General features: G+C 40.1%; 2 protein-coding genes across 2 annotated transcripts in view; one reads left to right on the forward strand and one right to left on the reverse strand.

The window, feature by feature from the left end:
- Positions 1-8260: 8260 nt before the first annotated feature.
- On the reverse strand, positions 8261-17529 carry MRPL15 (mitochondrial ribosomal protein L15). Its single transcript, XM_068932706.1, has 5 exons — positions 17232-17529; positions 13610-13767; positions 10691-10856; positions 10051-10174; positions 8261-8820 (listed from the first exon to the last, which is right to left on the reverse strand). The coding sequence occupies exons 1-5, from the start codon at positions 17328-17330 to the stop codon at positions 8483-8485; spliced, it is 885 nt and encodes a 294-aa protein (XP_068788807.1). The 5' UTR covers positions 17331-17529; the 3' UTR covers positions 8261-8482.
- A 3220-nt stretch (positions 17530-20749) lies between these two features.
- The window catches only part of LOC104143196 (transcription elongation factor A protein 1), a 47070-nt gene continuing 40059 nt past the window's right edge, over positions 20750-27760 (forward strand). Inside the window, exons 1-6 of the mRNA XM_068932710.1 lie at positions 20750-20984; positions 21546-21577; positions 24641-24706; positions 26249-26296; positions 26504-26574; positions 27180-27253. Coding sequence (XP_068788811.1) covers positions 20916-20984; positions 21546-21577; positions 24641-24706; positions 26249-26296; positions 26504-26574; positions 27180-27253 — 360 coding nt within the window. The 5' untranslated portion in view covers positions 20750-20915. The remainder of the gene's footprint in view (positions 20985-21545; positions 21578-24640; positions 24707-26248; positions 26297-26503; positions 26575-27179; positions 27254-27760) is intronic.

The raw sequence follows: 27760 nt of genomic DNA on the forward strand, positions 1-27760 counted from the left end.
ACTGGTGGTTAGCTGATGAAAACTCGGTGGATTTAAAAACACGGAATCTTTATTTTTTCGTGGGTTAATTAGAAATATACCACGGGTTCAGCATCTGAATTGTATGGAAAGTAATGAGTCAGATATAAATAATTATCTGAAGGAAAAAAAAGTAACACCCTACTTTTTCCATTCAACAGCACAAGGTATTTCATTCAAGAAGAACCAAAGTTTCTTTTCAGCCACAGGAAAACACTGGGCTCTGACTCTTTGCATAGCCAAATGGCATGCTAGTAGCAAAGCGCTACAATGAATCAATCAAAATGTGTATTTCCAACACTTCAACAAACACTTACAAGACAAAAGGGCTCTCTCCTGAGGGCTGCTCTTTAGGCCTATAGTTTGGGTTTCACATGAAACTCATTAGCGGGGGCAGCAATTCAAAACTTTGCAGTCTACTTTTGAAGTCTGTGATTATTTTCATGAGGAAAACATTACTTTAGTTCAGATTAGGAAAGCCGTTTCCCCAAATTGATATGGTCACTTTTTTTTTTTTTTTAGTAAAAATCACACACAATTCTTGAAAATTTAATCTAGGTAAACAAAAAAATCAGAAGCATTCTGGAACAATCTTTTAGTTAGCTTTTACTCTTCATCTTTAATACAAAGTTTGCTCAGCCATAGTATCTCCAGCAGGATCTGCAAAGATCATGGAAAAGATAGCGCTTTTCAGGTGGCAATATCCTTGTAAGGAGTGTTGCTTGGCAGGCAGATGTCGGCAGGCAGACTTCAGCAGACAGAAAATTCGATGACTTGGAGAATATCCCCCTGTGCTTGATTTTGGATTCAATAAGTGGGATGTGCAAAGAGAATCCAAGCAGCAAGATCAGCCATGATTTTAGTGAGGAAAGAACACGAAAGGACCATATCCTGAACATATTGTTGATTGGCATTAGCTGTCGCAGTTTGCTTGGAGCAGTTGCACGCAGCCCTCCCGGGAGACTACACGCAAAACCTTCAGGGCTCCAATATTTGAGCAAGCTTCCAAGCGACCTTAACTTGATCTTGGAAGAGTATGCTAGAAACAAAGCCCAAAAGCGATGATGGAATAAATGAGCTATTCACTCTCAAGTTTAAACTTCCCAGATTCACAAAAAGAGTGAATATTCACTGAATTCAGTGAATTCCCATAGGAATAAATGCATCTGGTCACTAGGTGTCAGCCTTGTCTGTACCAGAAGGACACTAGAGCTTCTCCCTATCCCAGTGAGCAGCTGCAACTCCCAGGCTACTAATGAGCTTAGTAGCCTTGTAAAAGGGGGAGATGAGTGGAGGATGATGTTGTTTGTGTGGAATGGTTTATGTGGGATGCCATAATTTATGTACCAGATAATATAATATTGGTTACCCTCAGGTTCGGATGCTGCAAACAACAGGCCGGTGTTGAATGTTTCTTTCATGCTGAGGAGACTGGTCACTGAAGGTCCACTGAAGAGACTGCAGAGGACATGCTCTGAAACAATGAACCAGGGAGTCATAGGAATAAAATCAGCAGGGTATAAGTAATGAATCGGTAACCGTTTTGCAAGGCTCACAATATTTACTGTTTATCTTAAAGCATCAGTTCCTGGAATCATGCCATTGCATGAAAATGCTGGCTCCTACTTCATTTTAAATTTGTTTCTAGTCTTCTTGGATACAGGAACAATGCTTGGAAACAAGACTTCTGCAGAGCTGAAAACTGTAAGGACAACAGAGAAAACCTAAAATGTATTCTTTGAATGATTTCTTGAACACTTGCAGTTAATAACAGTATAGTCAGCAAAAACAAGTAACGCAGGAGAGCCTGAGTGGGGTTTGCAGAACACTAGCACATTTATGATTTTGAAATCTCTTCCAATTGAGACCTTCATGCTTTGTTTCTCACGCTCCCAAGTTTGTGAAGATTATATTTTCTTTTGTTAGGGCCAGCTACACTGCCATGGCTGCATGTTGCCATTGCAGTTTCTGGGAATGGCTTCTGATATGCTGCAAGCAGTCATCCAGCTCAGCTAAGAGCAACAGCTTGAGCTGGGAAAACAAGAACTTTTCACAAGTTGCAGCAGAAATGATTTGACAGCTCATAACCCTCCATTTTCTTCCTAGACTGCCTTAATAGATAGATAAGCTTTTCCACAATTAATGAAGACAATATTATGGCATACCAGTGCTTTGATTCCCTCTGATACTGACTCAGGCAAGCATGTTCACATCCTGGCTAAGGTAATTCATTTCACGGTCTCCCCATAGTGAGCACCTATCTTTAATGATGAACTTGTAAGGGTGCCTTCCAATAACAACAACAAAAAGCCCCCTCCCTCCCAACAACAAAAACTATAACAAAGTCACAATTAGCCCAGATATTTCACAAGTCCTCATGAATCTTACACCAGCCAAGCTCAACATAAAACCAGTAGGAAAATATTTTCACTGGAACAGTCTCAAGTCTAATACATGGCCCATACCCAAACTGTCTGCTGTGGTGATTAGTGCTATTTACCTTTCAAAGAAAGGGGTAAATAATTGCCTATGCACAGAAGAGCAAACAAGGCTGTTGGGTTTCAGGGATCCAGAAATCATTGAAACTAAGAGAAATGGCAAGTCAAGACCTGTAGAAGGATCAGTCCCAAATTCGTTTTATATACAAAGATTCATAATTCATCATAGCAGTTTTGTGTTGGGGACCCTGAGATACAGAATCACAGAACAGTTAAGGTTGGAAGGGACCGCTGGAGATCATCTAGTCCAAGCCCCCTGCTCAAGCAGGGTCATCTAGAGCACATTGCCCAGGATCGTTTCCAGGCGGACTTTGAATATCTCCAGGGAAGGAGACTCCACAACCTCTCCGGGTAACCTCTTCCAGTGCTCAGTCACCCTCACAGGAAAGTTTTTCTTCCTCATGTTCTTCCTGCCTGTGTCTCAGTTTATGCCCGTTGCCTCTTGTCCTGTCGCTGGGCACCACGAAGAAGAGTCTGGCCCCATCCTCTTGACGCCCTCCCTTCAGATGATGCACTGATGAGATCGCCTCTCAGTCTTCTCTTCAGTCTTCTCTACGTTGGACTGCATATTCTCAGAGCCCAGTGAGAAGGCCTGTGTCTTTAAATATCTCAGTGACTAACTTTTCTGACAACACAAACACCGCTTGCTGAAGCACACACGTTACAAGGGTATTACCCTCTTCTCCCATTTTCCCTAATATGCAAGTGCAGGTGGCTTTAATTTCCAGGGTTTGCTTTCACAGGAAATGTGTACGTTAAAGATAGCACAGATATTAGCAACTTTAAAATTAAACAAGTGCCAAGGGCCATAGGCAGACAAATTTTGAATGGCAATAGCAGTGCAGAGCTGGAAGCTGGGAGTCATCCACCCTGAGAGAGCTAGAGGCCTCTATCTGGGGATGCCACTGACTTCTGCATCCTGGAAAAGCTGCTATGGGCTGCACTTGCACAATAACACCGAGCATCTGATTGCATTTCCTCTCTTATGGCAGCAGGACGTGCTCTGGCTTGGTTTTCTTAGATCAGCACGCTTATTTGCAAAGACAAACACAACCTAGTACACCAAAATTCAAAAGTTCCCAATGATGAGCCAGGTTTACAGCACATATTTAGGTATATCACACTGGTAACATGGATCCTTAAGTCCTCAAGGAGATATTCCAACCATTAACTTCAAGCAACCTTGGTCACTGAAGATAAAGAGCAGAATTCAGCTCCTGATACTTAAGTTTAGATGTATACAAGGGCACTATATGTTAAAACTACCTTTGCAGTCAGTAGAGCCTAGACAGCAATTTATTGATCCAGTATCTGCTTCAGGATAAATCCAATCATTCTTCAGGCTCCACTGAACATATCCATCAGATTTCCACTTACCATAAAACAAGCTTAGACAACTGTCTAAATGTGAGCAATATGAATTTAGACTGGCATTACTTTTGAAATTAAGAAAGTACCGCAGTGCACTGAATTCCACTTAGATTGCAACTTTTGAAGCTCTGAATCATGGCTACACCAAAGGAAGTAAAGAATGCAAGCATCTCCCTTGTTAGATATTAAGAGTGAATTTATATAAGGTACTCCCACTTTGGGAGCAAACTGAACTACACTGCATTACAAGAAAATCCATAGAGAATCAGTTTATTATAAATGAACACATCAGCTTATTTTCCAAAGACAACTTGACCAGACAGCATAATCCTATCAGAAGACTAGAATGAAGCTTATGGAGGCTGGGTTTCCAAATGTGCAAGGAGAGACTGATTTGGGCAGTGACGCATTAAAATGCAACAGTGCCTATCCATTAAGATTTGTATCCAGCGTGTGTAATTCTGAGTTAAGCTCACAGATACCCTTGTAGGAGCTTTTCTCGACCCCGAATAATCTCCGAATCCACTGCTCAAAGGGCCCTCCAGACCACTGTCAGCACACGCCTTGGAATCTACAAGGTTAACAACTAAACAACATTGCTGTTGACATTTTTAACAACAAAAGCAACACCAGTGCAGGAAACTCAAGCCATGAAAAACCCCATCGTATAAACAGATGCAGGAATGATCAACACTTTTCCTGCTCCAGAGGCACATAAAACAACCAGATTTTCAAACTCAGAGTGGGCCAGACAGGATGACACTGTGAGAATGATTGAGCCTTGTAGTTCCCACAATTGCAACTGAAGAAGAGAGAAGAGACCTCGGAAAGATGCAGATGCAACAGAAAGAACGTTAACCAAAGGAGTTGGAATAGATCTGAGGATAGTTTGCTTCCACTACAAAAGACCAAGATGGCCATTTGGGCTAGGAGATGAAGGAGCATAAAGTTCATCATCTTCCTCTAATGGGTAACAGCAACTCTGGCAGAGTTCCAGGACTTCTAACTATGTATTTTCATATACTAAAGCACAACACAACAAACTGATGAAAGACTGCTAGTTACATAGAACTACTCCCATCAGATCCCTGAGGATCAGGACATTTTAAGATAAAGCTACATCTAGAATATAGACATAGCATCCTTATTTCAGATGTACATAAACATAACACAATTAAATATTTAAAATAAAAAAACCTGGGTAATTATTTCATATTAATATACTGAGACAAATTTTTACAACACTTGCTCAGCGTTGCAAAGTTAGTTTTGCACTAACGTTTTAACATTTCAAGTTATATCAATAAAACAGAAAATAATAAAATACGAATGGGAAGCTATCTTCATAATTGATCACTTTTATATGACTTCCTGGAGCACTAACATCAATTATGCTTGCATGTCAAAACAATGGTGGCATGCTGCCAGCGAAGATTCAGATCAGAGCTACGAATTTATGCATCTTTTTTACTTCTTTCTTAAAATCAGAAAACAGTATATTCAGCTTTGGGGTGTTAAACATGAATAGGATACTACGAAGCATAATGAAAGAAAAGTCAGTATCCCTTTGAAGAGTCAGATTCTTTTTATGTGAAGATAAAAAGGGAAGATGCATTTATATTAATGAGCTTCATTTCAAGCCTGCAGTCAGCCACCTGTAAGTACAATATCAACTGGCTAATGTTAGTTAGTACAGTCTATCTCATAAGAAACAGGCAATTTCTAATTATGAAGGTGTGTACTTGTTCAGAAGGTTTCATTTTGATTGCAGCTTTGCATATGTGACCAGTTTTCTCAAGGAACACTCAAGAATATGATGCCATTGATAATAATTAACATGACTTTCAATATTTTATGGCACAAATAAAGTTATTTTTCCTCAGCTACTTGATAATGCTTTTCCTGTTATAGCAGATTCAGTCCTCTTGCTGTGAAATACATTGTTGCACACACACACACACACACACAAAACCCCTATCAAAACAGGATATCCAAAGCAATCATTTATCTTATGAACGTGAAAACATCATACACATGCTTAAGAGATTAGCTTTAGATGCCAATGCTGGCTTAGAGTCTTGCATCATATAAACGACATCCCATTCAGAGGCTGTTTACTATGGATTTATTAGAAACCTTGTCAATAACTCACTTGTGCTTTGGTAATTCTGTACTCAGTTGCCAGGAGACTTGTGCTCCTTAGGAGATAAAATGAACAGGAAATCCGCTATAGCCTTGTCACTTTTTCACTAGTAAATAAAATGAGAACTCCTGTTATAAAATGCTAGCTACTGTAAACAGAAAAAAAAGACAAGCAGTGCATATTTTAAATAAAGCAACATAGGGCCCTTTTTACCCTCTCCAATTATAAGATGATAAAAGATCACCTTTATACAGCAGAATGACCGGATTTTGAGGAACGTGGCTGTTTTGGCTCCAAGGTATTTGTAGCATTATAGTATCAGAATCAGGATACAGCTGCCTTGTGACTAAGACGTCGTTCACTGAATAAGCGCTATCCAATCACTCGACGTCACCAGACATCTGTTTCCTGTTTTCATTCTTTCTTTCACTGTTATCATTTTATATCCGAGTTACCCTTTCACCTGAAAACCATTTAGAAACCTGGAGTTACCAGCATGTGCACGCGTGTATGTATCAAAGAAGTTGATTTGGAAAAAAAAAATTCTGAAAGCAATTTCTTGATTTTAATATAAACAGAAGGAATGGAAATAAAGTTGCCTTCCCCCTTTTCCCCCCCAAAATACACAATGATACATAAACACTTTTGTCTTCTGGTCTTCACTAAAATGACTAACTTCCTTCTTTGCTTCCAGTTAAGTAGCTTTCCTGTTGAGTACCACAACCTCCACAAAATACAATTGTGAATTGATTCATAAAAACAGAAACATTATGGCACAAATAAGGGAAGGCAATAAATACTCTCCCCCCCCCCCCCCCAACTCCTTCCCAAATGGAGGTAGTAGTATTGTAATAACACACAAAAAAAGTATTGCTTGTCATTTAAGTTTCCACACTAACAATCATCAGGATGCAGAACAGGATACATCTAAAGTGAGAAAGTTATTTACTCCACATTCAAGTTAACACCAGTTATATTTTTTTGGCACAAAGTATTATTCTTAATGTGCCAAAAAAAAAAGTGTTGTGCACCTTATAAAAATACTCATGTTAACACCACCGAGACCAAATTCCTGCTATTCACAATCCAGTTTTATGCTGGTGTTGTTTTGCTATGTTGCACCTATACTTAAACCACAAGTCAGGAGAACGTCCATTATTGATAGCATATAACACATATTAACAGAGACAATAGAAACTGAAGAGTAAGTTGTCAAAAATTAGTTACATTTCATTGTTAATCTCTGGATTAGACTATTTTATCAGCTTGTGAATGAGAGTTTTTTGTTTGTGATTACAGATGGTCATATTAATTGACAGCACCATTTCCTGAGTAAAGCCAAAATGTGTTGACAAAGTACAACAAAAATTTCATACGCTTATTGTTATCCTCTGAGCAAAAAAAGATTAAGTTTTTTTTTCTCTTGAGGCACACAAGTTATTGCAGCTGTTATACTAGAGAAACAGGAGATTCTGGCACTCTGAGGGCTTTCCCTAGGAGATGGAATGGTTTGGCACCTACAGGAAACTATAAGTAGCATTTCCAAGGGCATTTAAAAATTGGAAAGCAAGGTTTATTCTTGTGTTCTGATCTTCCGGACTGTTTCCTGCATCCTGATATCCAACTTAACCCTATTTTAAAGCCAAATTCAGCTTCCATTAATGTTCAAGTAATTATGAAACATCTCATTAATTTGTGAGGAGTCAGATCAAGTTCTAATAGATAAACTTAGTCTCTTCTCTCACCTTCCAATCTATTACTTGGTCCACGTTCCCCAAAGCCCAATCCTAAGCATTCAAATGCATACTACAATACCAATGGATGATGTAGTAATGATGTCTTTCTCAAGGGTATTAACTGAAGAAATGAGTACAGGACACAAAATCAAAGATCTTTCAAGCTCTAATGCTCTGGGTGGCAGTGGCAGAATTCAAAACATTGCTACGGCTAATGAACTGTTCTGCACTATGGTATCTATTTTTTCCCTATCAAAAAATGGATGGTCTACCTCTCAGAGGTATTCAAGATAGCATTATAATTAACGTTGTAAAAAAAAGGTATGTTAAATAATTGTAACACTAATATTAGTTTTGTACAGTCATGTTTTGGATTTTAAATTGCAGAAAAAGTAAACTAAGTATTAGGTCAAGCTACTCTTTGGAATGCTCTTTTAAAATAAATGCAAAATTAAAATACTTTGAGAAAAATAAAGGCAAATTATTGCAAGAGAAAGTGCTCAAATATATACTTTATTCATGTCAGATTCTACACTTTTCAAAGTTGAGACTTCTCACTACACTGTTATGACAACAAAAAAATTGACAGCTATGTCATTACATAAACAAAAATTTGTTTTGTCTAGTACAACAGAAGTCAAAAAAACCCCACTTTGTAGCCATTATTTTGTTCCCAGATGTTTCCTGTACACCTGCAGTTGTCTTCAATCGTGAATTCACGAACTATAGTATTTTAGCAGCCTCTCATCAGTTGGTTTCAGAATTTTCTTGTCACTCATGCTTACGACCCATCCTGGAGCAAGACCGAAAAAAATCTGTCTAGGATCCTTGCGTGTACGTAACATTTCGAAGAGTTCATCCTTAGTTATGTCTGGTAAGGCATAACCATATTTCTTGGCAAGTTCAAGCCTGGCTTCTGCAACCTTAGATGGATCTGCCAGGTACCCACGGTTCCTGGCATCTGTGTAGTAACGGACTAGATCTTCAGGCGGAAGCATTCGCTTTGGAATAGGCTGGCCACGCAGAAAAAACGCTACTGGCTTACATAAAATTTCTGTGTGCAAGCAAAAGAGAGAAAATTAGATACTCCGCTTCATGATCAGTGTTTAAAGACATTAAATGACACCCTCCCATTTAATGAGAGTATTATTTGGCTACATAAATTATTTATCTCACTTATGAAAAAACAACTGAAAAATGAATCTTAAAAATATTCTTGTTCAGAATTAGACATTCATTTAACCAAACAAATAACCCTGTCACTATAAATATCAGTTAAAGCAATGTGAATGAATCATTATTTCTAATATGTTTAGAATGCCTACTTTTGAAAGATACAACAACCTAAGCTAGAAGATGCCAACTGATTTAAAGCAGTGACTTCTAGCTTAGCAGTAGTGTATTTGTACCACTATTTACACAGTGGCATCAATAAACACCAAATTTTGCATTTCTATCAGTATTTTACATAAAGAATCAATAGCATGTGCTCTTATTTAGCCATTTAAGAGACTATCCTCTCTTCCTGAAGTTTTACCATAATTGGCAAATTACACTCCTGATCTATTTACCTTCAACGTTTTGATTTTTTTTTCTGGTGTAGAAAAAATGAAGCTGTATCAGTTCAAGGTAGAATATTTTGCACACTAAAAAATGTCCACCCTCTTGTCCTCTACTTCATTCACACGTGAAAGCTTCATTAATGTCAATAAAAACTGCATAAACGAGTATTAGGCAGGATGCAGCCTCAAGAAAAGCAAAGCCAAGCCACATTCTTCAGTGAAAGTGTTCTGAAAACAATAGCCATTTTGACTGGAATGATTGGGAGCTTCTATAAATTTCCTCACTTTAATTGGAAAAGTATTTAAAATAAAAATATAAACATCTACAGTGCTTTTTAAATTCATTTTTTTTTCCTGAATTTTCTTAGGGTTATTAAAATGTGTGGGAAAGCTAAAAGAGAAATCCAAAGAAACTATCCTTTATTTGTTCCTCTGTTTACAGAATAAGTTAATCAAGTCAATTTGTAGAATGCAGAACGGACTTAACTGGCTGATTGGTAAGTGATTATTAACACTGGTAGGGGTAAAGAGGTAAACAGTTAAAAAAAAAAAAAAGGGCATTATGGTTCTGCACTTATGTAACACATAACACAGCTGTTGTTGGAACTTTTAGATGAGAAAAAAGTGGATCATTTTTGCAGTAAGATCTATGTTTGAGACTTTGGTTTGGATCATCTTCTAACATTCAAGAAAAAAAGACAGAAATGAAGGAAAATTCTTACCCAAACTCCTCGGATCGTAGAAGGATGTTGTAACAACACCTCCATTTTTTTCAATGGCTGCAATTGCTAATTCAGATGCCCTCTGTACTTCAATATTTATTTTTGCTGAAAAAATATCAGCACCCTGCAAGTTTCAACACACATCAGAGTAACATTAAAATGAGTATTTTGAGGTACGTATTTATTCCTCTCCATAAAGTTCTAATAAACACTAACCCGTGCAAAATATTATGATTTGCCTTCTCTGTACCAAGAAAGGTAACCAAGTTATTCTAACTCAGTCACATGGGTTGAATTTCAAAAAATTTGCCTTTCCAAAATTGCCATACATTTCTTTCAGTAAATTCTAAAATTGTTCTAAAATAACTGCTCAACTGCTCTGTATGTGCTTCTTCAGTATTAATTTTTTAGAGAGTCTCACAAGTCTTAAAACACCATCTGATTTTCTTGCTAACACATAGTGCCCTCTAGTGGATTTAATATTACAAAAAATCCAGAGCAAACGTAATTTAGAGAGGCAAAGATGTTTCCAAACGAGAGGAAGAGAAAAGAGGAACATAACAGCCTAGTACAGAAGAATTCATCTGAAAACCCAAAACTTTACATTACTTAAAATAATAAACCTCTCTTGTATGCTTACCTCCTCCACCAGCTGGACACCATAATCCCTTTTGAGAGGTTGTACTGTTACTCCCCTGGCGTTAGTGAGCTGTGTTAAGTCAATCGGATGCGTGGGGTCAACTCTACCCAAATCAATCAGGTACTGCAGCCTCTGAAGACTGAGTGGTTGATACTGACGTCTAAGGCTGGAAAAAAAGAGAAAAATTTACAAAATTCAAAGCTTTTAAGAGGATCTGGCCAGCTAGAATACAGCACACTTTCCATTTTCCACCTGTTCCTAAAGATGCCAAGTAATTTTTCCAAAATAAATGCAAACTATGTTTGCATTAAACTAAATTTAGAAACTCTAGTTACAGCCCAAGAAAGACCTCATTATGCATTCAGGTTTTTGGGGGGCGGGGGTGGGGATTATTACATTAGTCATTTTCCTCTTGCTGAGCTCAATTTACTCTAAATACCTCTTAACCATGTACAAGATATAGGAAGCAGCAAATCATGAAGAAATAAAATTGTCAACATTTCTTGGCCAGTCAACAGGATTCTAAATAACTACCATCTCCAAAGCCTGGCAGCTTTAGTGATACATTCTGAAAAGCTGACAAAACAAACAAAAAAAAACAAAACAAAGACAAAAACAAACAAACAAGATACCCATGTGCAACAACATCCAAACTTAGTCAAAGGATATCAGCCAAAGACAATACATGCGGCTTCACGGCTTGTCTCTATCCACAAAACAAGATACTTTTTTTTTTTTTTTTTTTTAAAAAGAGCGTTAGCACTGTGTTTGACATCTCAAAAGAATTAAACAGAATCATCTTCAAAATACCATTAAGGAGAGAAACTTTCAGGAAGTATGCATTAATTTTGGTGATATTCCGTATCACCAAAGGAAACAGGAATATTTTGTCAATAGCATCAGCTTCAGCAAAATTTACTTTTGCATTTTATAAAGTTCTAACTTTACTCAACAAATCAACCCTTAAAGCAGTTTTCCGATTCTAGTGTCTCTGTCTGATCCATACCATTTATGTTGGCGCTCAAAACCTTCTCATATGATCATTTGACTGCTGTAATTGGAAATTTGTGGGTGATAGGAGGAAAAAATGAAAAGCTGATCTCTGTTAATGGTAAACTGCATACAGTAAAAAAGGCAAGCAACAGAACTAGCCCTAACAGAGCTATCAGATAGCTCCTAACAGAGGAAAAGCTGAAAAAGTAGGGAAACACTTTTTCAGCAGACAGAAAGAAGAGTGAGGGGAAGATAAATAGGTAGAGGCATTGTTCAGGATGCTCCCATCCTGCCACAGTATTGTCTCTCAAGTTAACGTACAATGTTAATTAGAAAAACATTTACTCTAGCTCGGCATTGGAATTTTGCAAACAACAGTGAAAAAAATAAAAAATACGCTTTTGTTACCACATGCTGCCAGATGCAGTTAAAATACACTAAGATTCTGTTAATTTTCTGTCATTGCAGAAGCTCTGATTGTTCTTGTTAACAAACTTGTGACCACTGTTAACCTAAGAAACTCAGTATCTGCATTCTGCAGCATTTCCTTCCTGGGACTGCAGATTCACACCCTCTCTTCACTTCAGGGAAGTGCTGCTCGTTCACTTTTATTACAAATTAAGCAAGAGGAGGGTATCATAGTATTCAGAAATTAGTTTTGAAGTGTGATTCAAACTATGAAAGACCTGCAGAGAAAATAATGAGAGCAGGTGCATTCTGAGAGAATGAGCATAAAGAATGCATAAAGAATGGTAATATAAAAATGCACAGCTATCTGCTGAAGTTATATTATTAATATGAAACCAAACAAAGTTTAACAATTTATCAATAAATACATTAAACTTTTCATTTTAGAACTGTCTGCTAAAATATAGCACACTAAAGGAAGATCTTAGTGCTTGTAACTGTGGCACTTTCTATTCGCACTGTCTACAGCAGCAGTGTGTAGGTACAGCAGTTTTTGTGACCGTTATCTACAATGGTTGATTGTGCGCAACAGAATGGTTGGTGACCCAGGTCACATGCATGCTGACTTAAGAAACAGAAATAGCTTTAAAAAAAAACCCAGATTATTATAACAGTCAATATACTGAAGGAAATGGATAACAACACTGGCTTGCAGATCCACAGCTGAGAACAGTGACTTGAGAAAAGGCACATTAGAAGAATCACTTTAAATATTTAAAAGCTGGAAGAGGGACACGGCACAAGCAAGCACAACATGAAAAGGAGACAGAAATGTGAACAAGACAGAATGCCTGAGAAGAACAACGGTGAAAAATGATTTAATGGCTTCACCCAATAGATTTGTTATTAAAGAGTTTGGTAAGACCCTAGGTGGAAAAGGTGGAGGAGAAATAGAGATATCAGTTTTGTAGGGCTACAAAAGTAGAAAAGAAGAGAAAGTAGAAACCAAAGAAAAATAGAATTGTTTAGCTAGCAGCAAGGCAGAGCTTACGGTGAAGAAGGCACAGACAAACAGCGAAACGGACTTTGGATTACACTTGCATGCTTAACACCTTCACAGGAGTCCACTGAAGTCAATGGGACTGTTTCCACTCAGGTCAATAGGATGACCCCTGCGAAGCCTCGCAGAGAGAAAAGCAAGCACATATGGAGAAGCAGTCTCAGACGGGAGATGCACTCAGTTGCAGGAGGAGAGGCAGACTGCTACATATGAAGGATTATGCAGAGAAGAGGGCACATAAGAAGAGCTATAAAACAACAGAAATCAATCGACTGAAAAACAAAAAGCCTCACAAGAAATGGCTGCTTCTACTGGTATAGACAGCCAATAATCAAAAAAGAATACAGTCTCATTTTCAGGTAGGCCTGTTTTGTGAAATTAGACAGATTACCAGCTTTAGGAGAAAGACAGTAAACACAGATAATGCTTCATTTCTGAGTAAGTATGAAGAAGCTTACCTATGTCCCTCATTAAACCCATATTTTGGTATGGCCAAATAAAACGGAGTTTGACCACCCTCAAAGCCTAATCGAGGACGATTTCCTCTTTGTCTTTGTCCTTTGTGACCTCGACCACACTTTCTACCTCTGTATCTTCCACGACCACGCCTTCTCTCCTTCAAAACAAGCAAAGATACATTCAGTCAACTACTTTACACATGAATGTCTATTAAACGTAAGATTTCAATGATATAAAACAATTCAGAAGAACACTGATTCTTGGGGGAAAGTTCAAACATAACTCTTTTCTAAGGGGGAAAAAATAGCCAGAAAATCAGTTAATGTGATTTCTGCAGAGCACAGCTTCAGGTAGGTACCACAAATAGTTTGAAAGTCTACGTGAACATATACTGTGGTAGAAGGAATGCTAATACGTCATTCTACCTCTAACACCCTGCACTCTCCAAGACAGATAATTTTCCTGAATTAACTATTGATATTTCCTTCTATTTAATGAGAAAGTTGTTCAAAGCTGGAAAAAAGTTTCTGAACGCTAAAAATGAAAAATTCAATTATACCTCAGAGTGGGGGGAACAGAGCACGTATGTCACAGATACATACGACCCTTCTTTTGATGGACTTCTGCAATTTCTACTGACGAAAAAATCAAAAGAGAAAATTCCATTTCAAACCTTTAGTTCTGCTTAAATTAAGACTGCAAAATTAAGCTATTAGTTTTATGAACACTTCAAATCAGCATTGCAGCCATAAGTAGCAGATTAGCAATCCTCTCACATCCACCTCCTCCTTGTGCCAGGAGGAGCGCTTGTGTGGCTAAATGGTGAACAGCATCAAAGACCTAAGTCAAGGTAAATCCTTTTTAAACAAACAGGTCTATTGAAATGTTTGGTACAAAGAACGGGTATGCCAAATATCTGTACCATTACAAGAGAAGCAGGGAAGCAAGGGTGGAAAAGAGTGGCTGGGAACGACAGTTATTAAAAGAAGCAGTGCCAGCTCACTTTGACCTAAACTACAAAAAACCTACCATCTAAGATGATTTTATTGTATTCAAATATTGAAGATTTTGCAGCACCAAGGCTTGCTTTGATCCGTACTTTGCTAGAGATAAGACAGAATCACAAGCTTCAGAATCCTACTTGCTCAGTTCACTACTCAGCTCTGGAAGAGTGATCATATCTATGCATCAGTTCGATGCATCCATTTGATTTCACAGCGTTTTTCCCATTTAAGCTAACATTCACTGGAGTGTGAATACATGTGAAGGGGGCAATGTCAGATGGCTAACTAGTTTCATAGCTGTACAACATAATTTACATATTTGCTGATTCCCACTCTACTCCTCAATTTGAATTAGTCATACTGGGAGACATGTAACACAACATATTTTAAACAGTATTCCTAATGCTTATCAGCTAACATAGGTTAAGTCACAGCATAGTCACAGCTGGAGCAATAATAACTAAAATAAGTTAATATTAAAAAACTACTGGAAGTCTCTTCACATTCTAATTTTTTTATTCAACACTCAGATACCCAAACTTTGGACAGCCCTAATACTGCAAATCACTCCATGCAGTTATACTGCTGCACAGAACATTTAAGAAAACTGAGGTATGAAAAGCGATCAGTACCTCGTGGTACTTAGTAGTATCTTGATTATTAGGGTAACACCACAAAGACAAAATAGGATGTTTTACACTTTTTATTGTGACCATTAGTCTTCTAAAGTTATGGAGCACTTAATGTGCACTGAAGTACTAGCATTAAAGGCCTGCACAGATATATAGAAGAAAAAACATGCATTAATATGGTTCAAAAACATGATCCAATCTAAAATATACAGTTTACCTCTATTAAAAATTAATTAGTATAGATTTCAAGTGCAGTTTTCTGCTAGGCTAGACTACCCCTGCCACTGAAAAAAAAGCCACCTTGTCCCTAAGCCACACACCACGTTTCTTTATTCACAGTATCTCTTGTGCGCAGTGGTGTGGGTTTGCATAGGACAGATCAGGGAACTAAACTGAATGAAAACTATTTTTTGTCTAATTAGTTTTCAGCTGCTTTAGTACCCCGATACGACTCACCACACAACAACCGGCACAGAACACATAGTGGAAACGAGCACCTGAAGCCAAAGGGGAGGCACAGCTGGACCACCCTTTCTGGCAGTTGCCTGTACACCCCCCCCCAGATTACATGGCGATTTTAGTCAATACAAGCATACTGACAATATTTGGGCATAAATTGAATATAATGAGTACACTGACAGGATTTTAAGTGGTCAGTGTGGAGCCAATCCAAAAATGTGGGTTTTTTGGCCGCTTATTTTTGTAAAAACAAATGCTTTTAAGTTTGCTTACGTGAGGACTCGATTAATCACAGAAAAAAAAGCCGTAAGACTTTAAAAAAAAAAAAAAAAGGGCAGAGAAACATAGCTGAGGTCACTTGGGCAGACTAAAACGGAAGGTCAATAATTACGTGTGACACGGGAAAAAATGCTCATTTCCTATTTGAAGTTGCAAGTTACTTGGTAAAACCCCAGTGAGTATATAAAAATCTCTACTTTCAAGGAAGAAGGAGGGGGAAAAAAAAAAAAGCATTTTCCTCAGGTCAGTAGCTACCTTGAAAAATAAAAAAAATCCAGGGATAAAAAAACAGGCAGAAACACACTAGCTTCACTTTCTTTAAACCTCATGTTCAGAGGATCACAACTTCTGAATGCTAAGCCTGAGCATGCTATTTGGGATCCTGCACTAGCTTGAAAACTTTAGAAATCACCACTCCAGCCCACTGCAAGGCCTCTTCCAGCTCCTCTTGACCTTGGCAAAGTTGGGTATACACAACTCCATGAGGAGTAACTTGAGAAGGGAACCCCAGCAACTGTAGGGGGAATTAACTTCCATCCTCTTGTCCTGTTACATTTCCAAGGGGTTTTAGGCAGTCTCCACCACCTCTTTAGGTGTCCAAGCACTGATAAGGGAGTGCCACTTGGTGTTCCCTTCCAATTGGCTATTCCTATGATTTTAGCCCTTAATCCTCATTCTTCTGTTGACTAGCATTCCCCCTCCCCCCCTAAAAAACATTTGGATTTTTTTCTCTGCCTCTTTATGATGGGATAGAAAAAAAAGAACATTTAGTTTTGTATAGGACAAGCCAACAACTCTCCACAATACAGAAATCAGTAGTAACAAGAAGCACTGGCTGATAATATTCTCTGTCCTTAATTTTAAACCTTTAATCATCCCCTTTTTAAATTTGTGCTCCTCTTCCATAAACATGTGATTTTTCCATGCTTTCTTTACTGTCTTCTCCCCTGGGGGGGGGGGGGATGAGGTTTAGCTAGGGCCATACATCAGCTAGTCCTCTACGGGGAAGGCAGCAAGCACAGCTGCCGCAGGGGAAGCGAAGGGCAGGAGCGGGGCCGACCCACACGACGTTACCACCCAGCACCTCCTTTCTGCGGCACTGCCTGCCGCGGTTTCCCCAACGGCCTGCGACTGCCCCGAGGCCGGCGCCACCAGGGCCGGGCATGCCCGTTGCCAAAGCGGAGGAAGGTCTTACCACGGCCAAGAAAGCGTCCCCAGGACCCATCCTACCAGCTGCGGGCACTTACCGGCTTTTTGGAGCCTGGGCTGGGCCTCAGGTTGGCCAAGCTGACCCTGGGCAGCGACCGCAGCAGCTCCAACGCCTTGGCCGGGCCATTCCCGCTCATGGCCTCCCAAGGGCGACCGCTCACCGAGGCGCTCTACTTTACGGCGGAGCCGTAAGCCGCGCCCCCCCCCCCGCGCACTTTCCCGACAGTGTCGCGCAGCACCCCTCCCACCCCCGACCCCCGCGCGCGGAGAGAGGCGGCGAGCGCGGCGCGGCGCGGCGCTCGGGGGCAGCGGCGGGCGGGCCGCTCTCACGGGTGCCCTGCAGCGGCCTCGGGCTGCACAGCTCCTATTTATCTTCGTGGCCGCCCGTGTGCTGGCGCTGCCGCCGGGCGAGCCGCACCGCAGCCGGAACGCTGGAGAACCGGGGAAGCTCCCGAAAATTAAACTTTTACAATGGATCATTCTTTTGATTGCCTCTTAACTAAGTATGCCAGTATGTTAGTATGTTAGGCATAGGGCCCAACTTCCATTTAATTTTCCAGTGTCTACTTTTCTGTTATACACGCTGATCTTATCCAAGTATTTTAAAGCCAAGACTTAAAACCATCAGGTTGCATCCTACGGAGACTGACTGATGGTGCACGGAATATTGATCAAATATGAGTGCAATGCCCTGTGTGAACCCAAAGAGTTTAAAGGTCGATACTTATTAGAAATGTGATTATTAGAGACTTTCCCTGTATTGCTGTAGTACTTGATCACTTCTATTATTTTAATCTAAAAGATGGACCTACTCAATAATCACACTGCAGTTTCAATCAGTATCTTGTGCATCATCAGTATTCCTTTGGAAGGAAGTTATTTTCTTCTAGAGGATATGCAGGATGGAGGCTAAACTGAGTAAAGATAATAGTAGTATTATAAGGTGCCACTGAGAAATTACAGAGCCGAAAGGATGGTTCTTAGTATTAGTCACCTGATACTTCCCAGCATAATATTCTGCTTTTGGTATTAAAGCTTTTGTTTGACCAAAAGCTTTTTCCATGTTGAATGTCTGCCTCATTTTTGACAAAAAGCCTTATTTTGACCAAAGATTACCAAATAGCTCTGCCAGTTCCAGGAACAAACAATGAATGAAATGGAAGCTTGGAAATCATGTTACAGAAATTTGAGTTTCAGTATGAAATTTGTATAGCCTCTTACCACATTTAGAAAAGTAGCAATACACATGAAATGCTGCTATGGAAAACAATCATATCTAAGCCCACTCCAGCCACCAGGATAGGAAAAAATACATTGTTTAGACCACATGAGAAAGAAATGGCTTGAAAAGCTCTGGCTGCTTTAAGTAGAATCTTGAAATTGGATAGAAATAGACTATTTATTTGATACCTCTTTCACTGTAAAGGAACAGCCACCTTACAAGGCTTTGAAAGATTCACAATTCAGATATATTCAGTGATCATTTCAGCAACTAAATTCAGAAGCCAAGTTCCTTGAAGTTGAGGAATTTAAGTTCCTTTAACTTAAGGAACAGACAGGAGTTTAAGTCCCTGAATGCAACAGGCATACTCTGTTCCATACCCGAACGCGCCATTCTGCTGTTGTGAGTCTGGTATGCCTTGGGCATTTGAAAAATCCTGCTATGTTTACACAGATAGCTTTGTTTTGAAAACTCCCAAAAGTGCCTGAAAATGATTTGCATCCACAAAGTTTGTATTTCTCCAGTGACCCTGAAACAAGCTAGCAACAACTGTGAATCTAGATAAGATCATTCCAGCTATACTGATTAAAAACGTTGTTCTATGAAGAGCAGGCTATTCATCTTCTGGGCTGGAGGTTCCTCACCAGGCCACTAGACCAACCGCATGAAAGTTAAAATCACTAAGCAAAATAATAAACAGCATAATAGAGAGGGAAGAGACAATCTTGTTCATGCTACAGTAAAGGTCAGGTTAGGCATATTAGAGAAGCACTTGACATAATATTAAGCTCCTAATCTTTTAGGAATCTATTACATTTTCATACAACAGATTTGAACAGGGTACAATGCATAAGGAAAGAACAAACATTAAAGTACAGAGAGAAACTAGAATCTAAAAAGCTACCTGTGAAATTAATCCCATTTTGCCAACCAGAGATTCCATGGCATAAATATTATATATGAAAACATCGTAACAATCATGGCAAAAGAGGTTGCATATTTAACGTTACATGCCTGGTGCAAGAGATTTATCCAGAGTATTTTATATAGCCATGCTGATAAAAACATCGATGGGCAAAAGCTTTGTGAAAAAGCATCCCTATCTGGATTTAACATACCAGCGGGAAGGATGTGAAAGAAAGAGCTGCTATACTCAACTGCTGTTTGAGTCACCAAAATAGCATCTATGTTAGCCAGATGCCACCCAGCAAAAAACAATAAATAGATTGACTTTCTGGGAGGAAGTGTCTGACAAAGACATATGGAATAGAAGACAAAGAACAAAGAATTTCTTTCTGATAGAAATGCATTTGCCATATTTATTCAGAGCTGGTCTAAGTATTCAGAATGCACTGGAATGATCCAGTAATTTCAACACAGAATGCCTGAATAGCCTAACACATTTCAAGACAAATAAAAAAAGTCATTCGTTTGTTGGCTTTGAGCCAAGAGATTTAGTTTAGCGATGAAGGCATCTGAAGGAGACAAATGAGTTGTGTCTAACAATCCTGTTTGCTGCATTTATGCTGGCTTTCCTATTTCTCATATTTACTATTTTACACCCATTTACTTTCTTAAGGCTTAGAACATATCCTAACATAAAAGTGATTTTTACAAAAATCACCCAACTCAGAAGCATGTACAAGTTACACTGCAAAGGTACAACACAACCTGGCAGGTATACCCACCTACGTGAAAGGTAGTTTTAAAGGCACAGAGTATTTCAACCTCTCTGAAACCACGAGAAATCCAAAGACTGAAGCAGCTTTGCTAACTTCTAATGAGAAAACAAGACACTGGTAACTAGCGCACGGAAACGTGTCATTTCCTAATACGCTAGGCTTCAGCCTGACTTCACCTAAGAGTACCCTTAGACGGCGTTAGCCACGGCAGCTCCGCTCCAGAGGTCTGCAGCGCTGACACGCGTCAGCAGGCCGGAGTTCAGACCTCCCGTTCGTGCTAACGCTCGGCAAACCGGCCCGGCCCGGTGCGTACGAGGACGGACAGGAACAAAGCCGGCTGCTCCAGCCCCACGGAGGCTCCTGCGTTAATGGTTTACCACAGAAGCTCCCGTCCTTGGGGCGGGTTCACCGCGAGGCAGCCACTGCCGACGCCTCCAACGGCCGGCCGCGCGCAGCCGGCAACACTCCCTATCCCCTCAGCTCGTGCCGGCGCATGCGCATGCTCCCCCTCATCTCCATCCCCCGCGGCGGCAAGCAGCCAATCGCACCGCGCGGGGGGTGTCGTCGCGGGGGGGAGGGGGGGAACCAAGGAGGGAGGGGGCGGTGGCGCACGCGCGCCCCTTCCCGCGCGCCCCTCCCCCCCCCCGTGCGCGCGCGGCGGCGCGCGGGAGAGGAGGTGGAGGCGCGCGGGTGCCGAGCCCGGTCCCCCCTCCCCCCTCCCCCGCCCCGCCCGGCGCCCGCCCTCCGGCCTGGCCCGGCGCCCGCGCCGCCTCCCCGCTGCTGGCCGGTGTCCCGCTGGCCGCCCCGCAGCCCGGTGTATGTGCGGCAACAACATGTCCGCGCCGCTGCCCGCCATCGTCCCGGCTGCTCGGAAGGCAACGGCTGCCGTGAGTCCGGCCGGGCTGGCGCGGGGAGCTGGCAGCAGAGCAGAGGGGAGCGGCGGCGGCGGCGCCGCCAACCCCCCCCCCCCCCGCCCCGCCGCCACCGCCGCCGGACGAGCTGCGCGCCCCGGCGGCGGCCGCCACCCCGCTTTGTTCTCCGCGGCGGGGGCGGCCCGGCCCGGCCCGGCTGACAGGTGCCGGCCGTTACTTTGCGGCGAGAGCTGCCGTTGGCCCCGCGGGCCGCTCCGGTGGCGCCGGCAGGCAGCGCCCGGCGCCGGGGAAGGTCGTCGGCGTCGGCGGGAGCGCGCTGCCGCCGCGGCCCAGCGGCGGGAAGGGGCCGGGCGGCGCCGAGCCGCGGCCCGGCAGCATGGCCGCGCCGGGGGGGCACCGCCGAGGCTAGGCGAGGGACTTAGTAGCGCTTTTTGAGAAGGTCGCGCTTTGCCCCAGAGAGCGCGGGTGCCCGCTCTACGGAGATTCCGTAGTGCGTGAGATTTGATACGCTTATTGCACTGATTTCTTTTTTTAGTGATCTTATATCGCTGCCGTTTTTTTTTTTTTCTCCTTCAGGTCATTTTTCTTCATGGATTGGGAGATACTGGGTGTGTACTGCTTTATTAATACATATGTAGTTGTTTATGTAGTTTCAGATAAAAGGCTGTATGTTTTAAGGGTGTGCGCAGTTAAAGTTACTTCTTGTTTTAGTGTGCCCTCAATTGACTGCAGTGACTGACATCTGAGGAAACTTGATAAATTCTGGAATGATGGTGGTGACAATTTTAAATTTCCCAGCAAAAAGCTTGGATAATCAAAAGCTGTTTCTTTTCTCTTTTTGATCACTTATATCAACTAATCTGAATGCGATCTTTCTTCTGTTCTTGGTTCAAGATTAGTGGCAAGAGAAGTCTTCTGTTGATTTCTGATTTTGTTTTCTTGGGAGTAGGTTCCCGGTTATTTCTGTGACGGTCTAAATTTAAAGGTGTCCCCCCCCCCCCGCCTTTTTTTTTTTTAACTGATTTTATATCTTGCCAGCTTGTTAGCAGGCCCAGTTAGTCCATGGTATGTTCTTCAGTATGTAATATTTAAGTCAGCTTGGATTTTAAAGCTTCTAAGCAAACTCCTAGCTAGTTACCTGATTTCACTTTGTGAAATATGGTCTTCAGACTCTAAGGAAATTCTTCAATCTGTTTTCCATATTCTTCTTATTTCCAGGTTGTAATGGAAATGGCAAGAGCAGGGAATTCTTGGAACACACACGCACGCACGCGCGCGCGCACACTGTAATGTTCCCATGTGAAGCTTCTGTGTGGCAAAACATAAGCTTACGTTCAGTCTTACTGCTTTGGTATTAAAGCTGTTGAGTTAGAAGTAAGGACTGTATTCAGACCTTTATCTGGTAGAAGTCTTTAAAGGAAGCAGCAGTTAAGAGACTGAAAACAGCTGGCATGAGTGCGTTGTCCTTCTTGCTCCTATGTGGTCACAGTTACATAATATTTTTTAGAACTTTGCTTTTGTTGCCTAGAACTTTGATGTTGCTTCTAGGTTGAAAACTGTGATGTTTAAGAAATGAACTTTTTTTTGAAGAGTGAAACAAAGTTAAACTGGCTGTTCGGGTTATGGAAGTTTAAATTCTGACAATAAGTTAAAAACACTTAAATCCATGCACTTGGCTGTATTCTACAAGTGGAGATGTTTGCTCTCATTTGTTGTTCTGACTGTTGGCTGCTAACTCACCTTGTTTGAGTTGTCCCTCCTCTTTTCTGTTGATGGGCTGCATCTGAAGCAGCAGTACTTACTCCCTGCATCTTGACACTAAATGTTTACCATATGATTGCAGAATCTTTTCAGTTGCTTTTCTTACTTGCAAAGGAAAAAAAGCCGTAAAGACTCGGTCTTCTACATATACTGTACTCCTCATACAAACCTGGTATTTCCATTTTAGTTACAAGTGCAGTCTCTAGCTTGCAAACGCGCTGAGATACTGGAATGTGTGTGCATTAACAAGTTATAACACCTCTGCAGAAACATGGTGACTAGCTTGGTTTTGACTAGCTTGGTTTGTTCTTCTGCCTCCTGCAGATTAGATAAGCTGAAAGTACCTTTAACAAACTACCATTTTTTTCCAAAAAAGCTGTAGTAGTGACCCAAAAATAAGTTGTCTGAAGAGATGTAATTAAATGTTTTATAACTTCTCACAGTTTAAAATAATCTATTTCACATGACGATTTAAACTGGGAACTTTAGTTTACCAGTTTTAGTTTTCACTCTGAGATGTGCCTAACCTTTTGTGAGATGGCTCTTTTTGTCTTTTAACTTCTCTATAAATGGCTCTTAGATTGGTATGTACTTGTCAAAATCTGAACGAAAGGTATAACATAGATGATTTTTCTAAGAAGTTTCCCTAAATATGCGCGTAATGCTACTTCGTAAATTTGGTAAATTAATCTTTATACTTGGCTAAAACAATTCCAGAACCCTACATAAGTGGTTTTTCTTTGTCATAGTTCTCCTTTAGATTCTTATTTGGCCCTTTATATTTCTGCAGATTTTAGGCAGTAAGATAACCCACCATTTGTAAATAATATATGTAAAAGTCTTCGTAAGAAGTAGGTTGAGATACACAGCTACAGTTTCAAATGTCCATACTTTCTGCGTGCTTTAAACCTATTTAACTTATGATGATGATACTAAAATTAAAACTTACATGAGATTTTTGACTTGTTTGCTATTAGTTTGATTAGTTCAGCTATGTCATTGATGGATTTATTACAGATGTTTTCTAGTTGCAGTCAGCTTTTTATCTTCTCGTTTAATGGGTGAATTAGGACTAATGAAAACACAGGCACTGCTGAATGTTGGGGAAAGCAAGCTGGAAAGCAGGTCGTCGTTCTTCGTTGATTCAGATTTGAGTCTAGCTCAGTTTAAGTCTAGATCAGTCCTGGAGTGGGTGTTTCAAAGCACATTATTTAAATCATGATTTCCAGTTTTCTGGCATGTAGGAGGCTTGACTGCTCGTTTGCTGGGCAGCTCTCAGGTGCATTCATACAGCGTGTGGTTGTGATGAGAAACTGCTTGGGAACATGGAGCATGGTTCGAGGCTGCCTCAATCTGAGAGCGTTCGAGCTGAGCCAGAGCTAATAGGTCTGATAGGTTTAGGTTGAATTCATGTAGAGCTAGCTTAGGTGTCGGTTTGCTGCTCTCCCAGATCCAGAAATGTGTTGCAAAAGACCTGAAGTTGGTTGTGAAAGAAGCTAGCTTAACGCTACAGAAGCAGCGAAGTGGCCTCTGGACAGAGCTGAGTCTGGAACCTGCGTTCAGGTGTTACAGCACCCAGGTTAATAAACCCGACCAGATACAGAGCAGGCTTTGTGTAGAGCCAAAGTGGTATTTCTGCAGCCATGCCACAGCTGCGATCTTCAAATTAGATAAAGTGTCCCTGCATAATGGACTGACTGTATATATGCAGCAAGTAGTCAGAGACAGAATGGACCTTTTAATTATAGTACTGCATTTATAGTATGTTGAATTTGTTACGAAAAAAATTGTTGGAAATGTTGTTTATGCTGACCTGATTCAGCCTATTTCATATTCTTTGTGCACTTGCACCAACAATAGAAATTAGAGCTAAGTCAAAACATAAATACCATTTAATATATTTTTAACAGGCATGGATGGTCAGAAGCACTCGCAGGTATCAGAAGCCCCCATGTAAAATACATCTGCCCGCATGCGTAAGTTCAGAATTGTTATTGTTTTTCCTTTTCTGTAGAGTTACACGTTAAGAGACTTACACAGATGATGAAGTCAAGTGGGATTTGGATATGTCTACATGTTTTTATGTAAAAGTTATTTAAAATAATTTTGATGCTATTAAATATTTTGTCCTTTTTAGGGAGTGCTGTGTGATTTACTTGAGGACAATACTGTATTTTTATTCGTATTTTGTGTTTGCTACTAATTCAGGCCGAACAAATAGTTGGGAAGTATTATGTGCAAAGTTGGTTTGTTTTGACTTTATGGATTCATTTTACAATATGCTTCATATAATTACATGCATTCCTCAAACTCAAGCATCCATGTATGGCAGATGCAATTTGCCTGTTACCTACAGCATATTTCAAAGATTCACAAGATACTCTTACTCATTTTTTCGGCAAATAAATGCAACTTGAGCTTTTTTTGTGCAATGTGAGAAGTGAAATACTCGTGAGCAGGCCAAGATTCAGTAAACAAGCATTCAAATCTATCTAATATTTCCTTAACAACTGATAAACTAGTAAAAGTATAATCCTAGCGTGTTTTAAGAAGAAATTCAGATCGTGTTTTTCCTCAACAATCTTGGGAGATGTGGAGCAGGCGTGGCAGGGAGATAAGCAAGCCATGTTTTGGTGTGTATCAGGTGATTACTGGGCTGTGAATTCACACATTTATTTATTATTCATTCTTTTATTTTTATCACATGACAAATTGCTGAACCATTTAAAAAGATCTTAGCAGTCTCTGCTGTTCCCTTTGCCTGCGATTTGTTTTCCTTCTATCTTTCCCCGCAGAACTTACTTTCCTCTGTTTCAGTAGGTTAAACCTATGTCACATCAGATCCCTGGCATGGTCTAACAGAGTTTTCTTGGTATGTCTGTGAAGATGGCATGTGGCAGCTTGGGGGTAGGAATGAGCCATGCAGTGGGGGCAGGCATTGCTCAAGTAGGTACTGCTGATGAGAGAAGCGTTGACGTGTGGTCAGACTCCTATCAATGGGATGCAGTTTGATGCAACCTTAGGTGTGCTGACACTGCTGTGTAAGGTGTCTTTACCCACTGAGTATGTATATGGCATAGTAAATTGATCAGCGTACTATTTTTAAATGACTAAGTGGGATATGTATGTGTGTGTTAAACGTGTGTGTGTGTGTATGTTTATACATAGGAAATATATTTTAAATATATATTATGTAATATGTATTTAAATATAATGAGTATTAATTATATAGAATTATATAATATCACTATATTTTAAATAAATGAATAAAACCAGCCCACTGTTGTGCTCTCCATCAAGACTGGTAAGTTAGCCCTGAATGATAATGCGTTTGGGGTGACAGGTTTCAAGAGATGCTTCTTGAAGAGATGCTATGAGGTAACTAATGCTAATTATTGTTTAGAAGTAAAATAAAACTTTGGATATGTAGTTTCATGATGTAACTGCTTCTGCATTGTTACATTTCAGTGTATACCTCCTGTCAAGAGTATGTCACTCTTATTCATTCTCCCTTTCAGGCCAGTTATGCCAGTTTCTTTAAACATGAATATGGCTATGCCATCATGGTGAGTACTTGTTCAGTTGCAAAAGATTCTAACCAAAAGCTATCAAAGTGTTTGAATTCATTGTTCTTAACTCTGGGTGATTGGCAATACGTGATATGTCAACTAACAACATTTTAATCTGGAGAATATCTCAATTTTGTTATTTGTGTTTTAGGGAACCGGAATGGGTGCTATAAAAACTGATACTTTTGTTCATATTCTTATAAGGTTTGATATCATTGGACTTTCTCCAGATGCACAGGAAGATGAAGCTGGGATCAAGCAGGCAGCAGAGAATGGTATGTTCAGAAACACTTTTAATATCTTAAAAATACTTCAGTGTGCCCTTAAAAAGGGATTACCAGTCTGAAACAGTTCGTTTATTTTCAAAGGCAAAATTAGTAGGGAAAGTAATTTTTATGTATCATATTATCACTGGTCTAAGTTTAGCTAAGTGCAAAGTTCTTACAAAGCTTGGAAGAAAAAGAAATAGTTCATCAGTGTGAACACTTCGTACTCTCAAATATAATACAGAGGTGGGAGCCGCTGAGCTCTTTTTTAAGAGCCTCTGTATAGCACAGCTAGTTCAAGCTGTACAAACATCCACTTGTGATGCTGGATAGTTAGAAAGAAGATCCTATTTTCCTGGCACTGGGAGTTTTGTGAGACTAATTTGCACATTTTCCTATTTGGAAGTGGTACAGTTGGTGCTTATGGCACTGGAATTTTTGATATTTTTGATCATGTCCCAGATGCATGCTCTAAGTATAACAGACCAGATTCTACTTTCCCTTAACAGCAGGGAGATGGCCAAGGAACGCGGTTGCTCAGTCTCTCTCCTTTCCTCTCAAATGTTCTTCAGAACAGAGTGGATTTTAATTACTGGCCTTCATTTCTGTTGCAGTTAAAGCGCTGATAGATCAAGAAGTAAAAAATGGAATTCCTTCTAATAGGATTATTCTGGGAGGCTTTTCCCAGGTAAGGCATAGTTGGAAAGAATTGCATCTGTTTCTAGGGAAATAACTTTCAGCTTTCTGTATGTGGGAAATTCTGATCCTTCAACTGAAAGGAGATGATGTTAGGTGCTTCTGAAATGTTAAGGTGTCAGTTTCCCTTTGCTTTAACAAATTAAGTCTTTTAGATTAGGAAAATAATTGCTGTTCACTGAAAACCTGCATCTGGAAAAATAGCTATTAAATTAATAATATTTTTAAAGTCTTTAAGCACTGTAACTTCCGTAGCTTTGCTTGAAAATCTTGTTAATATTTTATTTTACCTTTAATTTGTAAGATATTTGATGGCCTGGATTTATTTTATAAGTTTGAAGGAAGGAAATATTTCTCAAATATCTATTGTAGGTAGATTAATAGAGTAATTAGTCCATACAGTAATTGCCTAGTTTGTTTAGGGGTGTTAAAATAAGAAAGCAGAGGTGATATTAACAGGAGTGATACTATTTTATTTCATATTTAATTTTCAGCTGTT

Source organism: Struthio camelus, chromosome 2 (assembly GCF_040807025.1).
Source record: "Struthio camelus isolate bStrCam1 chromosome 2, bStrCam1.hap1, whole genome shotgun sequence".
NCBI lineage: Eukaryota > Metazoa > Chordata > Aves > Struthioniformes > Struthionidae > Struthio > Struthio camelus.

Bases quoted from the DNA above. Each gene is read 5' to 3' on its own strand.
- MRPL15 (XM_068932706.1), bottom strand. From the start codon at position 17,330: ATGAGCGGGAATGGCCCGGCCAAGGCGTTGGAGCTGCTGCGGTCGCTG. The intron at 13,768-17,231 runs GTAAGTGCCCGC...CTTGTTTTGAAG, and splicing joins GCCCAGGCTCCAAAAAGCCG to GAGAGAAGGCGTGGTCGTGG. The intron at 8,821-10,050 runs GTAAGAATTTTC...GCTTGCACACAG, and splicing joins CTACGATCCGAGGAGTTTGG to AAATTTTATGTAAGCCAGTA.